This window comes from Aricia agestis, chromosome 1 (assembly GCF_905147365.1).
Source record: "Aricia agestis chromosome 1, ilAriAges1.1, whole genome shotgun sequence".
In the NCBI taxonomy this organism is placed as follows: domain Eukaryota; kingdom Metazoa; phylum Arthropoda; class Insecta; order Lepidoptera; family Lycaenidae; genus Aricia; species Aricia agestis.
In genome coordinates, this window is record NC_056406.1 from 4,046,208 (window position 1) to 4,063,016 (window position 16,809).

Genomic DNA, 16,809 nt, shown 5'->3' on the forward strand with positions numbered 1-16,809 from the left:
AGCAAGTTTCTGAATCTCTGTCAAATTTTTGAGCAAAATTCGGAAAAGGGGAGTGCTACGGCAGAATATTAATTGTTAGGACTAGTAATGAAGTCCTTTGAAGATTACGAGATTCCATTAGAGAACATCATTGGATTCGCGTCGGATAGAGCCAGTACAATGGGAAAAGTAACTCTGTATCATCAAGATTTCTCGAAAAATGTCCTGGCATTTACATTTTAAGTGTATATATGCCTGATGCCACTCATTGCATCTTTGTGCCAGCAATGCATGTAAAAAAAAATCCAAGAAGTTGTAAAGCTCTGGCTCGGAATGTCTTTGGGGAATTTAAAAACAGCGCAAAACGACAGCACTTGTTTGAAAAGTTCCAAACATTTTTAGACATTGATGTTCACAAAAGTAAAAAAAAAAAACACAGTGGTCCTCAATCTTTTTTTCATATGGGCCACAAACATGTTTTGGTCATGGTGTCTAATTTTTTAGGGTTAAAAAATAACTTTCTTTAAAAATAACAATTTAAAAGTGAAAAAATTTCACGACTTTAACGACGACTTTATAATATTTTGCCGGTGGGCGTGAATTTCAAAATGGTTTAAAACATCACGCGGGCTACTGATAAAGTCCCGGCGGGCCGCAGGTTGGGGATAGCTGATCCAGAGCCATAATATCAAAAATCAAAATCTGAATAGTACTTTTTTGAAGGTTAGTGTGATTCGTTATTTGGGTATCCAGCAGACCATGCGGTCATAAAGAGCGATAAGGCTATACATTGCACTTCCACCAACATAATCGGCACGTGGATTTTATCATCAGCAGGCGCTGGGTGGAGTTGAGTATGCAAAATATGAGGTCCGCATTGTGTGAATGGGGTTGAACTCCGAAAAGCATGTTGATTATGATTATGAATGTTGGCAGAAGTCGTGTTTGTTCATTTATATTAAAATCAACCAATTCGCTTCCTGCCAACATTGCGATTTGCGAATCATAATTTGCAAGTTCTGAGTTCAACCCCATTCACAGAGTGCGGTCCTCATATTTTGCATACTCAACTCCACCTAGCATCGATTCTTTATCACAGATTTTTATTGTTTATTTAAATCCGGTAAGGGACACAATATGATCATTATTTGCCCTGATAAAAGAATATAAATTGTAAAATACGTTTGCGGAGCATACGAAAATTCATTTACCTACTGACCCATCAGTCATCACTACATGTCAGTAATCTCTTTCACTGGTTTACGAAACAGTTATGATACAAACCCTCATATCAATTTCAAAGTTTACGATGTAAAGGATAAAAATATTACAATAAAAAGAGTTTTTGCAACAATTTTCGTAACTAAGTAAGGGTCACTCTGAGTCCATAAAATTATTTATATCATTTAAATACCAAATTATTTCACGTACCTACTTGTCTATGGAAAGTCTTTAACCCCCGATGCAAAAATTACAATGACTATGTCTTTAAAACTCTATATTTACATAAAGGAAATCTAGATCTGTAAGTAATTATAGTAACACAAAAGATAAATGGCATAAAAGCTTCCACGCCTCCTAAATCCTCGTCTACCGCAATGTTCAATAACAATATGGTGTTATTAAGGCGACGCCTTCATAATTTGGCTGTAGCGATATCGATTTTTCTCAGCAATGACTAAAGCTAAGAAATTAAAGTTCACTGTCAGTATTCATCATGTCTTTGTCTTAGAATTACCCATAGCATAACACGATCGGTCAACTTTTATAACACAGAATAATCAATCAAAAAATCTCTGTAAAAAAGGGATTCCTATTTTGCCAACAGAGGAGAGTGATTTAAGCTTCCAAAATTTGTAGATTGGTTCAAGCATACACTTTAATTTGCCCATAGCTTATATGAAATGTATTTATGGTTTTTAAATTAAGCGACAAAAACCATTTTTTTTGCTGTTCCATTGCTTGTCATTTCTATGAAGCAATCTAAAACATATCCAACACGGTTTTTTACTTTAACGCGGCATCACCATACACATTGCGGTAGGCAAGCACACGTAGACTGAAGACAGTTGATAAACTTAATTATGCAGTTATTACAAATATTAAAAAAAACCTAAATTATTGCTAAATTGCACATGACGTGTATCAAACGCCTCACGTATCTCATGAAAATTGCTGCAATGGCGTAAGATGTGTTGACAATGGGATTACTGGAAGTGGGTTATTAGCGCTTGAATTAGTGTCAGCTAACAACAGATTGAGATGTGCACGTTTTGTTGAATAATAACAACATCACGACCAACCCAATTGTTTACAATATTATTATCCTTTTTTCCGGAGTTAAAAGTATGTCCTTTCCCAGGTTTTAAAGTATCTCCATACAAATGTCGACAAAGGGTCCAGTGGTTTGGGCGTGAAGAGGTAACAGACAGACAGACATACTGTCGCAGTTATAATATTAGTCCCTACTGAAAACCTTTTCAGTTCCGTTTCAAAACTTTGCGGAATATACTTTTACCATGGCAGCAAAGCAACTTACTCAGCAAAATAGCTGTTTCATATTTTACAAAAGTGCTTAGCGCATCAGCGCTTTTGTATACTTTGAATAATTTCAATCAACCCTGAAGACCTTCAACTTAACAAAGTTTAATTTTTCAATCAATAAACACGGACTTTGATAATGGATTACCTTGCGGTTTTAAAGCATATAACGATTGTAATCAATTTGTGTGTGTGGACTCTGAGTTGTGACTCCTCTCTTTTCTGATAGTTTGAGTCCGTTAAGCACATTATTTTCCTTATGGTATAATTACTTTACTCCGTTGCGCCAAAATTCGTTTATCGCGCGGGAACCGTAACCGTAGGGGTAAAAAGTATTATATGTATTATGTCCTTTCCCAGGACTCTTAAGTATATCCATACCAAATTTCAACAAAATCGGTTCAGCAGTTTGGGCGTGAAGAGGTAACAGACAGACAGACACACTTTCACATTTATAATATTAGTAAAGTATGGACCTCTATTAAGTATATAAACTAAGAAGAAATAGCTTTAAGAGTGGCTCCTAAAACGGTCACCCACGTCATTGTATACACAATACAATGTACATGTTTTACACAGAAGTACGATTAGAGCATATTTTCCGTTTTATCACAAACTTGATAATTTTTATAGAATTTTATAGTTAGCATACATTTTAAAGATATTATTGAATGAAGGAGTATGATAATTGGTGATAATAGTAGAACAAATCACTAACATTACCCATTCATATATTTTTAACCGACTTCAAAAAAGGAGGTTATCAATTCGACGCGTATGTATGTAATATTTCCAGAACTGCCCAGTTTTTGTAAATATGTTAATCTATAACAGCTTCTGAACAAATGTGCCAAATTTCAAAAGTGTATGTATGTATGTTATTGTGTTTGTGCACGCATATCTCCGAAACTACAAGTCCGATTTAAGTGACTCTTTTTTTATTGTACCAGGTATTGTTCAACTTAGGGAATACTGCAAGTTTCATCAAAATCGGTTCAGTAGTTTTTGAGATAGGGAATTATAATTCTTAATTACGAACAATTTGAGGTCAGTTTTATCTTTTTTAAATACTATTTATTAAATGTAAAAAAATAAGGAATAAAAACGCACTTTATGGAGCTGACTTAAACGATTCAAAACAAATATTTAATTTTTGATGTATTTCCACAACGAATTCTGACTACAGTTTTAAGACGTGCATTCGCAGAATTTAGATAAAAACATGCGAAGAATTTTATGAAGGATAGGAGCCTTGAATTGATAACTCAGGTCGAGTTCAGAGTTGACTCTACGATGAACTCAAAGCCGAACGTTGCACTGTAATAAACGGGACAGAAGAAAGTACTACAATGACAGACCAAATACAAAAAAAAATGGAGATTTGCGAACCACACACTAAGCTAAAACAGTTCAAGCTACGCCTCACCGTGTAATGTCACGCACAAATACGAAACAAAACTACACCTCACTCACATAAAGACTCACACCACATAAGAATTACTGGCCTTAGTGTTAATTTTGTTTGACAAAGCTCCGTTTTAATTTTACGAACTTCGGTAAAAAGATTCGATGTTTCCATATTTCATGTCTAAAAACTACTGAGGGTTATTTCTTTAGAAGTTGAGGTTAAAGTTGAAAAATATCTAATAAATCTATCAATAATTAAAATATTTTAGCAAAGTGCTAAAATACAGAGCTAAATTTAAAAATTACTTACCTAAATGTTTTAGCAAAGTGCTAAAATACAGAGCTAAATTTAAAAATTACTTACCTAAATGTTTTTAAACCTTTAGAAACATTAAAAATACAGTCATAATACATTTATAAAAAATACATACATACAAATAAATACATTCATTATAGCCACTCCGTGTAATCCATAATAAAAAAAAACAACTAAAAAAAAACAATAATCGTAATCGTAATAAATTCGGTATAGCACGCGTGCGCGTTGGGACGATGATAGCTACTACTGGTGCGCGGGCGCACACTACAGTCTACACTCTTATAAACCGCGAATACAATTAATGTTTGATTAAATAATCGCTATAGGCCAGCGCACATGTGCGTCTTACTACGCCGGTATAGTACTAGAAGGTTTGCAGCAGCTTGACGGTTAGTCATTAATCATTATTTTAGGTGCTAAGTGCTTTTACGATTCAAACTTCTTGTGTGTGACTTATCTCGAGGTTTGGACAACACTGACTTGCAATTACTTGCCTACAATCATTGACACAATAAACTTGAATTGAATAATATGATGTTAATAATAATCAAAATTAAAAATATCAAAAAGTTCCCAAGTAGATTGAAAGCGGATGCTGATTGCATAATATACATATTCATATTACAGAAAATGAATTTATAGTCAATGGGAATGACGGACAAACTAAAACAAATATATGTACTTCAGGCCAAAGCCTCCAAAAGTTGGCATGGTGCATTAATATCTGACAGACGAATATGCAAAAAGTCAAAGAGTATAATCCCGGGCGGTTCGAGGAACTTGCGGAACACCCGACAGATCACATCACTTCACCTTTATGCCAACCATACAAGGGTTATTCTCATAGAATCTTCGAGGTAACATAAGTCGGAACGCATCATGTTTGTTTTATTAAAAGCATTCAAATATACTCAGGACTCTTTTAACCAAATATGATTTATTTAAGGAATAAGAAAAAGTCACACAATTTATCCTCGTTGTATTATTTTGATCTGTAAAATTTAAATTACAATATGGTTAGACTTAGGACCTATTTCACAATCGCTTCCGCTTTCAATCCTATTTCACTATGGCTTGTCTAGAAGTTTTGTTTCTGTCGTTCTGCATAAAGTAAGTAACGACACCGCAAGAGTTACTCGTCACCTATTCGTAACAGGCCCTTCACATAAAAAAATTGTTAATAATGTTACTCGTACGGTTAACGCAATACGATTCATCATTATAATATTTTATTTTTATTATTTAGTAAAGTTTTTTTTTATGAGGGATAAGTGGTAATTTGCATTTTTAATAATTATTATTGTACTTTCTGAATAAAAATGTAGAATATTCCAATTTTGCAATAAACGCTGCATTCATAACATAATCTTTGTTTAAATACAATCGTAACAACAGCTCGGTCACACCTCCTTGAAGGTATAAATAAATAATACATAAAAATATCAAATATTATTTTTATTTATCCTATGATAGGATAGACTAATACAATCCTTTTTGAAATCGTTCAAAAAGAAATTATTAATTTGCAGACAACACGGCGACATCTAGTAAATATTTTTCAAATTAAGTTTGAAAACGCACAATGATTCATCGACCAATACACTCAATACATACGAAGGTAAACGTCTAAACGATGCCAACAGCACACGGTAGATGGCGCTTGCATGAGACATTAGACAGCGCTTCTTTGCAATTTACGAACGCTCTTTGGCTTATTATTAATTCCCTAGATATAATCTAATGGAAAAATTCACAAAACGGATAAGATAATAATTGTGGCTGTCTTTACCGAATGCATTGGACGAGTTACTTGTCCGACAAGGATAGCTTCATAATAATCAGATAAAGGTACTGACCTCAGCCAGGAAGCAGACGATGAGCGAAGAGCCGGTCATGACTAGCGGGTAGTACGCCGCGTGCAGGCTCCGCGTCCAGCCCTCGTCGAAGGCCGACTGTCGAGCAAAGAGATGATGAGGTTTAATACGAGAGTAGTTAAAAATGTGCCATCGAAGAAATCGATTCATAGGCAAATGGAGGACCAAAGGGACCTATCAGACAGAGAGCGGCCACGTGTTCAAGCGTTCTGCGTTCGCATTTTGCGTTCCAGCAGTCAGTCACACAGGAGGAGTTTTGACGCGGTCAGAACGCCCCCAGTGTGAGTATCTCTATGTAACGTAATACAACACAAAGAACGCAAAACTGATTGCTTGCACGCACGCGTCGGCACGGTCACGCGGTCAACGTGACCGCTCTCTGTCTGATAGGTCCCTAAGTAATTTGGTCGCGTTAGGTCAAACCACGAAGCTAACTTTGTATTGGCTTCATGGGTCAAACCCATCTGACCAAACACAGCTAACATTGAATTGACATAAGCCGAACAAAATATGACGTCCGTCCGTCAACTGCCTAGGAATCAATTTGTTCGATGGTACCATTGAAGAAATTTCATAACCATAGGTGGACCTACATTTGGTCGGGTTCTGTGAAATCAATGTCAATCGTGATCCGTCGGCTGGGCTTGACATAACTCGAGCAAATAACGTAGGTCCGCCATCTGCTTATCAATCAAAATTTTTGGAAAAGTAAAACCTGCTTTTAGTGTCTAAACACACCATGCCGAAGTTCCGCGGCGGAAATTCCACATGATTACGTCAGCAATGTCAAACACATACAATATGACGACGGAATTTCGGAATAGTGTGTTATCGGTAATTTAAAATACATTGCAGGCGGAATCATGCGGAAATTCCGCAGCGGAACTTCGGCATAGTGTGTTTAGACACTTAAGAGAAATACCCGGGTAAAAGCGAAGCCACATAACTCCGTTGCGTAGCTGTATTTACAACTATTTTATGTTATTCCATATTATTTTTTGATTGAAGGAGAAGGAATGAAGGGGAAACTCTGGGACTGCCAAAACTGGTGTGACCGCGCAGCCGTCTGCTCAAAAGCAGGAGCGATGATTGATAATATTTATTGTACAGCGTATTGTGATTTGCATTTCACTACAACGACACAACGTAACGCAACTCTCTTACGGCCGTTCCCAATATTTGATCTATCTCTGGTTTTGCCCTACTAGAGATAGGAATAGCTCACAATTGACATAAATTTATGTCTAATGTGAGCTATTCCTATCTCTAGTAGGGCCAAACCAGAGATAGATCAAATATTGGGAACCGCCGTAAGTGTCTAAACACACTAGGCCGAAGTTACGCCGGCGTAAATTCCGCCGCGTTTCAAACGCATACTCGTACAAACCGACGGAACGCGAGGGATGACTATACTATTCCGTCGCGTTCCGTCCGTATTTTGTATGCGTTTGACATTTGCGACGGAATCTACGCCCTCGTAACTTCGGCCTAGTGTGCTTAGACACTTACACCGGAGCATAATGGGTTTACTCTTAAATTAGGATTAAATCTCAGAAGAAAAGGAGACCAAACACAGCTCCTCTGAGAAGTCTGAGACATCTTGATTTCCTCCGTTTACCATCATCAGTTACGAATTACAATCGTTTACTGTCAGACTGCTTATCACTTACCGGCGAGACAAAGTACGCTCCGCGTATGAGCGAGGCGAGGAAGGCGACGAAGTAGAGCATCTTCTGCGTGGTGAGCTTGCAGGCGCGCAGGAACGTGGGCGCCTTCAGCCGCCGGTACTCCGTCACGATGCACACCGTCAGCTGCATCGCGCACACGAATGCCACCGCCAGGAACACGCCACCGATACCTGGAAAATGCATATAGCTTTATCTCGCTCTAAAATGATTTCTGTCTTACGCTAATGAATTGTCCCCCTTAGTGTGTCTCCTACCTTCTCTTTAGATCTATCTAGAGCTCCAAAATGTATCTCATGTTTGTTTTGGTGCCACAAAGTTTTTTATTCATTCATTCATTCAAGTGGAGCTGGGCAGGGCACGTCGCTCGCATGCACCCGGACAGATGGGCACGTCTAGTTACGAAGTGGCTACCCAACGGTCGGCGAAACAGGGGCAGACCTAAAAAAACCGGCCAAGTGCGAGTTGGACTCGCCCATGAAGGGTTCCGCAGCAACAATAAGGTTTATTTTTTATGAAATTAAAAGGTTTTTGATTTATTTTTATGTTTCAGTTGATTTAGTGAAAGTTAATTAAAGGTTTACCATTTATGACGTATAAAAAAAACTATGAGCTAGATCTCGTTGAAACCAATTTTCATTGTTAGTTTTTATAGTAATGTATATCATTTTTTTTTTAAACTTATCACTTTAGAAGTTAGAGGGGGGGGACACACATTTTACCACTTTGGAAGAGTCTCTCTCGCAAACTATTCAGGTTAGAAAAAAAATATTTTAGAAACTTCAATATGATTTTTGAAGACCTATCCATAGATACCCCACACGCATAGGTTAGATGAAAAAAAAAATTTTTTTGCTTTAAGGTTTACCATTTATGACGTATAAAAAAAACTACTTGCTAGATTTCGTTAAAACCAATTTTCGTTGATAGTTTTTAAAGTAATGTACATCATATTTTTCTTTTAGACTTATCATGTCCCTACTTTAGAAATTAGAGGGGGGACACACACACATTTTACCACTTTGGAAGAATCTCTCTCGCAAACTATTCAGGTTAGAAAAAAATGATATTAGAAACCTGAATATGATTTTTTAAGACCTATACATAGATATTCCACACAAAATAGCTTAGATGAAAAATTTTTTTCTTTGTTTCAGTTGTACCTATGGGGACCCCTAAAATTTTTAATAATTTTTCCATTTTTGTATCAAAATCTTAATGCGGTTCACAGACTACATTCACTTACCAAGTTTCAATAGTATAGCTCTTATAGTTTCGGAGAAAAGTGGCTGCGACATACGGACGGACGGACGGACGGACGGACAGACAGACAGACAGACAGACAGACAGACATGACGAATCTATAAGGGTTCCGTTTTTTGCCATTTGGCTACGGAACCCTAAAAAGGTGGCGCGATGAACTAGACGCTGCTGATAAAGAGTGGCAAAATACAGCAAAGGATAAAGACATGAGGAAGGAAAGAGGGGAGGCCTTTGCCCAGCAGTGGGACACCATCGGCTATTAATAATAATAATTCATTCAAAATAATAATTGTTTATTTATCACTACCTTAGATAAATGATTGGTCTCGCGCGCGCACTCGACTAGATACCGCGCTATATAGAAAAAACAGATTTCTGAATGCGGCAAGTGCCGGTGCCTCAATATTGTAGTGTGTGTAAAACAATGCACAAATATTGTTGTGTGCGTAGATAATCGGGTTGCCAGATACGTGACTGGTGCCCAATCAATGGGGAAAAATTAGTTGCTGTGGTCTTGTAATTTATTATTATTGTATAGTAAGTGCTGATTTTTCAATCACCAGATAAACTTTACCATTGGAATAAAGTCCATTCGAAAAGAATGCGATAAAATAACAACGTTGTTTAGGTCAACGAAATATAATGGGTACAATATTGATGAGAAAACAATACAAAAACAATGGTAGGAAGTTTAACGAAAGTTAAGAATGAGTCATAAAAAAGCAAATGCTAAATTTGTTTTCTCATTTGTTACTGTATTGTGTACATAAAATATAAACTGTATTTAAGATTTTTATTATAATATGATACTCATAATTCATATTAATTATTAATACACATTCATGATCCAGGAACCTTGAAAACTTTTTGTTCCGTTGGCGGAATTTGAACCAGCTACCCTAGCTAGAGATTTTAATGCGCTCATCCACTCAGCCACTAAGTATATATAAAAAAATAAGATATACTAAATAAATAAATAAAAATTACAATCTCAGAAAAATTTGGGAATTTTTAGTTTATGGTAATTGGCAACACTGAACATCAAGCGGTACTCCGATCCGTATTTTCAGGTTTATATTATTTTTCTGTGCTTATGACGATTTATATAATATTTACTGATGGTATGTGATGCCAGTATCTTTATTGTTTCTCGTAGTGTTAAGTCTTACTACGCAAACTAGCATTTTGCTACGGACGTAACTTAAAATTTCTAAAATTATCGACACATCTACCTCACCCGAAGCTTGCGGCGCGACTGGCGCGGTTACGCCCGATGTGGCGTATTATTTGTTGCCGCATTTTTCAAGTACTCCGACGGTATCTAGTCGTAGCGCACGCGCGAGACCAATCATTCTTCTAAGATCACTACATATTATAAAACAAAGTCGCTTTTTTTCCCTCATGTCCCTTTAATATCTTTAAAACTACGCAACGGATTTTGATGCGGTTTTCTTTAATAGATAGAGTGATTAAAGAGGAATGTTTAAAAATCTAATAATAATTGCTCCCACGCCGGTTTAGATGACGGTTTCATTGAAACCAGGCCAGCTACGCAAGATTGATTTTATAGAGCCCAAGTATGTGCACAGTACGCAAGAGCACTCTCTATTCTTTTACTCTCATAACCCAGTGGGACTTACTATCTTAGCGGAAGACCGACACGACTCGCGAGAGATCAGGCGCAGGACCGACTTTTTACATGCCCATCCGATTTACTTGTCAGTTGTCAGACAATCAGGCGATCAGCCTGCATTGTCCTAAGCAAACTTGGAAATAATATTTTTCCAACGCGGGAATCGAACCCACGACCTCCAAGTCCAGAGACGCGCTCTATACCACTAGACCACGGTTTATAAGTGTAATAACATCCAATAAATAGTGGAGAAATACTGTTAATTTTGGGGTTTCTAATGTGATGTCGTAAATAATTTCATTTTTTTTCCGCTTACATTGCAAACGCAGACTGAAGTCGGAACCCTACGAGATTTAACAAAATAATTTACTTAGTATTTTACACTATGAAAAGGTCTACAGAAAACTCCGCGATGGTATAATATTATGTCTATCTCTTAGGGATATCCCACAATAACATTTTTTTGTCATTTACTTACCTATATATTAATACGTGAGCCAAAAACTTTGTATCCCTTTTGACGAAAAATGGGGAAACGTAGGTGAATGAAATTTTGCACAGTTATAGTTTATATGGTGAGGAGTGCATCGAGCTAATATTATTTTGAAATTATGCTTTTATCATTCATTTTTTTAACAAATAAAACATTACACACACACAAGGAATAATGACAGATTTTTTATTGACAAGCCTATGCATACGAATTATACTCTTTTATTTATGGTTGAAGTTTGTTGACAACAAGGTGACAAATTGAAAATAGATTATAGTTTTTTTTATTGAATCTTAAATACCATAGACTTAATATATACTATAGGTTTATGTTAAATACTATTAGACAATGCTTACACAGTCAGTCTAAGATCAGCTGAGTCCCAGAGACGAGAGTTGAAAAAAATATGATAGAGTCAATATTTTTTTACAAAATATAGGTAGTAGTCCTAATGTCGTTGAAATCTTGTGTGTTGTTGTAAAAAAAATGTCGTTGAAGGTCGAATTTCGACCATTGGGCGATCTCTAGTAACTTCAAATAGTGGCTAATTTTCGAAGCGATTTTTACCAATACTGCAATAATCTTTATTCAATTAAATACTTTAAATACATTATTGATATTTTAATATAGACCTATATGACCCTTTACAGTATATGATTGAAATGAATATTTTCGAAGACATTACAGATTTAAAAATTGCGGATCGTAGCTTTTGCGGCGGTACCGACCAATGCAGGCCACGGGTATGAATATAATTAAAAACTACTGAATTTAATCATTTCTTCAGTGAGTGACATAGGATATAATACATTTTATACCCGTGCAAAGCCGGGGCGGGTCGCTAGTTTCATAATATTATCTTATTGTCTCTCTTCAATGCAGTTGGACTTCTCACAATGGCATTATTGTTTTTCAGACTTGAAGCTGCTAGTGGCAGTGCATTATATATTTTGAAACAAATTGCATTATAGTTATGACTTACGACTTATGAATCGTTTCATACACAAACTAAGTTTGTTAAATAATGATAAGAATGAGACTGGTCTTCTCAGGGTCATGACATTAAAAAGAGAAGAAAAAAAAGAAGTGCTATAATAAAGTCGTTAAAAGATTTCTACGAGAGAGACGACGTAAGTAAGGCGACAGCTGGGAAGAAAGTAGTGAAAACTCTAAAGAAAGAAAAGCGACAGAGAAGATATCTATTACAGCCTTACGACAATTATATAAAAAAATATAAATCAGAAAATGGACGACTTTCGTTTTCAACTTTTAAAAAGTACAGGTCTTTTTATATTTTGAAACCGAAATTGAGCAATCGCGAACCTGCGCTTGTATACAATGACAAAACTGAATTCTCTGGGATTGACTGAAATTAAGAACACAGAAGATCTGTTAGTTTAAATAATGTGTGATGAAAAGTCTAAAGACTGCGCCTACAATGACGACTGATGTTACGTGTAAAAATAAATCTATTGAATTTAAAAAATGCTATATTAATATGGATGATGACGTTTGTTGGGATGAATGGACTTTACAAACTCTAGAATATACTAATAAAGAGTCTAAGAAAATAAGGACGAAGAGAATGATAAGAAAAGAAACTACAGGGTCACTGACTAAATTAGTCACAAATTGCAAAAAAGAAATAATTACGTTTAAAAAGCACTGTTACAATATATCGCATCAGTACTTAATGTATCGAAAATGCCTGAAGACATTGGATGATAACTCTGTTATTGTTCATATAGACTTTCCAGAGAATTATGGATGTAAGCATTCAACCGAAGTTCATCCAATGCATTTTGGAGCCTCAAAGGTGCAAGTGACATTACATACTGGGCTATTATATTCTAAAGGAAAGGAACCGATTTAATTCTGTACGCTTTCACCATGCAACTTTCACGGGCCGGAAGCCATATGGGCTCATTTGGATCCCATCCTCAAACTTATTAAACAAGAGTTTCCAAATGTTTCCAAATTCATTTTTTCTCAGACGGGCAGTCTCAATATAGACAAAAAAAATTACCTTTTTTAGCAAATCACAAAAAAACTCGGATTCCCTAATTCCACATGGAACTTTTTTGAGGCAGCCCACGGTAAAGGGGCTGCCGATGGCATAGGCGGAGCTATAAAAAGAATTTTAGACACAAAAGTGGCCAAAGGTGAAAACATACCTGACGCGGAAATGGCCTTCACATTGCTCAGTCAGTCTGATACTAAAATTAAAATATTTTATATTCCCAAAACCGCCATTAATCCGGAAAGTGATGTCATAGAAAAGTCTATAGAACTTACGCCAATACCAGGGACAATAAATTTACACCAGATTAGAAACACTGCAATGAAAAATTCTATAGCATATCGCGATTTGAGTTGCTTTTGCGAGTCTGGTTCTCCGAAGGGATACTGCCAATGTTTAAGTGTGAACAATCATAACTTTCAGAGAACATTTAAAAGGAAAGCTCCTGCTGCTGACCGATCACTTAGTTGGCCTACGAAATATAATGAAAAATAAACCTACACAATCAATAGGTAATATAGGTACAAACAAAATTGACAGTAATGGGGCCACAAACACGTGCTTTTTTCTTTCACTATGTGACCTAAGCCTTATAATTCGGTTGTGTTACATCTTGTCTGTTGTGTTACCAAAGCAGAGTGTGTTACCATGTCGGTTGTATTATGGAACAATCATAGTCGGCCTTATCCAAAGTTCTGCGAAACTAATTATAACTTTGTACTGATAAGGATGGTAAAGGAAGGCGAGCAGTGACCTCCATAATTATATTATAAATTTATAAACTACTAGTTGTCCCGGCAAACGTTGTTTTGCCATATAAAGTATTTCGCCCATATTATTTTATTGAAGTGACTTAATAAGTATGCCACCATGCAACGTCCATCGCTATCCCGTCGCACAAACAATGGTCGCCGTCAGTCTCGAGTGGTAATACTCGTTGTAGAAAAAGTATAGAGAGAAATTGAAGAAAGACCCACAAAAGTATGAAGAAGTGGAAAAGAAACATGCAAGAGTAAAAGTAAGAAAATATCAGAACTACAAGAAAAAGAAAAAAGACGGAAAAATGGAGGGAACAGAAACGGAAACAAAAAACGTTTCAAATAATGAAAGTGAGGAATTAAAAAAATCTAGTTCTTAAGTGAAAAGGCGGAAATCGAACAGAAACGGATTGGTACGAAAGCATAATAATAGCTTTGCGAAGAATCGAAACGTTAAGAAGAGCACTAGAAACGTCAAAAGATTGTATCGGCAGGCAACTGAAACTACTAAAAAATTCAAAGTTTAGAAAAAAGAATTACAAAATTGACCGCTAGAGGCGAAGTGCTAGAAGCTAGCTTAAAAAATGCTTATGAAAAATGTAAGCAATACAAAGAAAAACAAAAGAGAAAAAAGTCAAGGAAAACAAAACATGCCAAGAAATACAAAGATTTTACTTAAGAGATGATATTAGCAAGAGTACCTCGGGGAAAAAGGAGTGCCGCACGTTTAAAAAAAAAGAACAGATTAGATATCTTAATAAAATAAATAAAAATAAAAATAAAAAAGCCTTTTATTTCACGTTTGTCTACAGTTTACATGATTTAAAGTTCCAGAATACATAATATTGAAATTGTTATACATTGATTAATAATATATTTATCAGAATAATTACAATTGACATTCATGCAAAATTGATTGGTTAGTATAAAAATTAATTAAATTAAAATATATTAACATAAGGATTTTGCTACAAGTACAATATTTTTTATTATATTGATTGTCAATTATTTTACAAGTTTTTCAACGTGAACCCCTCTTATTTGAGGGTGAAGGCCTCCTCGAGAGATGTCCAATAATCTCTATCTGTAGCTTTTGTCATCCATGAACTACCAGCGGTTTCTATGATCTCATCTGCCCACCTTGCTCTAGCTCTACCTCTTTTTCTGATGCCTTTGGGTCCTGTCCATGAAGTTAGTCGAATTGTCCATCTGTCGTCGCTCATTCTCGCCACGTGGCCTGCCCAGCGCCACTTCAATTTCTTTGAATAAGATAGTGCATCTGTTACCCGTGATATCTCTCGTATTTTGGAGTGACGTATTCTTTGTACTCTTCTTATGTTCAGCATGCTGCGCTCCATGCTCCTCTGGCAAGTCGTTATTTTGTTCTTAACTCGGTTTGTAAATTTCCATGTTTGACAGGCGTAAGTGAGCGATGGTAAGATACAGCTATCCATGACATTTTTCTTTACTTTCACTGGCATACTGCTTTTAAAAATTTCCTTGAGTCCCCAATACTTCTTCCAAATGCCTTTTACTCGTCTATCTATTTCTAATTCATTGTGGTTTTGTGTCAAGGAAATTTGTTTCCCGAGATATATATATGAGTCGACATACTCTACAATTTTATTATCGATCTTAATTTCATTTTTGGCTGCATTAGTCATCACTTTGGTTTTATTAAAGTTGATATCTAGTCCTGACTGTCTACTTAGTGTCAGTAGTTCAGTTATCATATGTTCCAGCTCTTTGCTGTCTTCAGTAGGACAGTCTGACAGTAGGACTAGATCGTATGCAAATCTTAGGTGGCTGATATATTTTCAGTTGATATTCAGTCCGGTTTTGCTCCAATTAGCTTTTCTTATTATACATTCTAGTACAGCTATAAATATTCTTGGGGAGAGCGGGTCCCCCTGTCTCACACCTCTTTTGATAGGATATGGAGGTCCTGTAGTTTCCAGTCTGACTCTACTAATATTGTTTTGATACAAGTATTTTAGCACCCTGATGTATTTAGTCTCTACATTTTGTGTTTCTAGGGCTTCCCATATTGATTAGTGCAGTACAGTATCGAACGCTTTTTGGTAGTCTATAAAGGCGGTATAGAGTGGTCTTTGAAATTCTTGGTACTTCTCGAAGATGATTTCTAATGAATAAATATGGTCCACTGTAGAGTAGCCTCGTCGAAATCCCGCTTGTTCAATAGGCTGGTGAGGGTCAAGAGATGTAGTTATCCTTTTTTCTATGATCGATGAGAACAGTTTGTATAGTGTTGGCAAAAGGCTAATGGGTCGATAGTTACTTATATCGCTGGGATCGCCTTTTTTATAGAGCAATATTATGTGCGATTCAGACCATTGCTCAGGTGTTTTTTCGGTCTCTAGTATCTTATTGAAGAGGATCGTTAGGGGAGCGGCCAGCAAAGTATTAGCAGATTTTATAGCTGCATTTGAAATTTTGTCGGGCCCTGGACGTTTCTCTGGTTTAAGTTTTTTGATTTGATTTAAAATTTCGTTTTCTTCGATCGGATTTATTTCTGTGTCGTTGACCGTAACTTTAAGTTCACATCGAGGATTGTTGTAAGGTTCTTGGGAATCATACAAAGCTCTGTAAAAGTTTGTTGCTATTTGTATATGTCTTTTCTGTTATAAGATATTTTATCCGAGTTACTGAGACCCTCGATCCAAGTCCTGTGAGTTCTAAGTTCATTGAAAGCTCGTTTTAGGCTGCGCGTAGAGTTTAGGTGTCTCTCTATAATTATTTTCCGATGTTCTTTATAGTCATATTGAATATATTTACTTATGAGCTTGTAGAGGGCCTTTAGCTCGTTCTTCATCGAC

At 36.2% G+C, this 16,809-nt stretch overlaps 2 protein-coding genes across 6 annotated transcripts in view; both read right to left on the reverse strand.

Annotated features, from left to right (window-relative positions):
• The window catches only part of LOC121730067 (glucose-6-phosphate isomerase), a 262,618-nt gene that overhangs the window by 117,107 nt on the left and 128,702 nt on the right, over positions 1-16,809 (reverse strand). The window lies entirely within an intron of this gene.
• The window catches only part of LOC121730069, a 116,244-nt gene that overhangs the window by 24,134 nt on the left and 75,301 nt on the right, over positions 1-16,809 (reverse strand). For all 5 annotated transcript variants that reach the window (XM_042118889.1, XM_042118908.1, XM_042118899.1 and 2 more), the window contains 2 exons: positions 7,791-7,978; positions 6,103-6,198 (listed from right to left, as the gene is read on the reverse strand). In XM_042118889.1, coding sequence (XP_041974823.1) covers positions 6,103-6,198; positions 7,791-7,978 — 284 coding nt within the window. The remainder of the gene's footprint in view (positions 1-6,102; positions 6,199-7,790; positions 7,979-16,809) is intronic.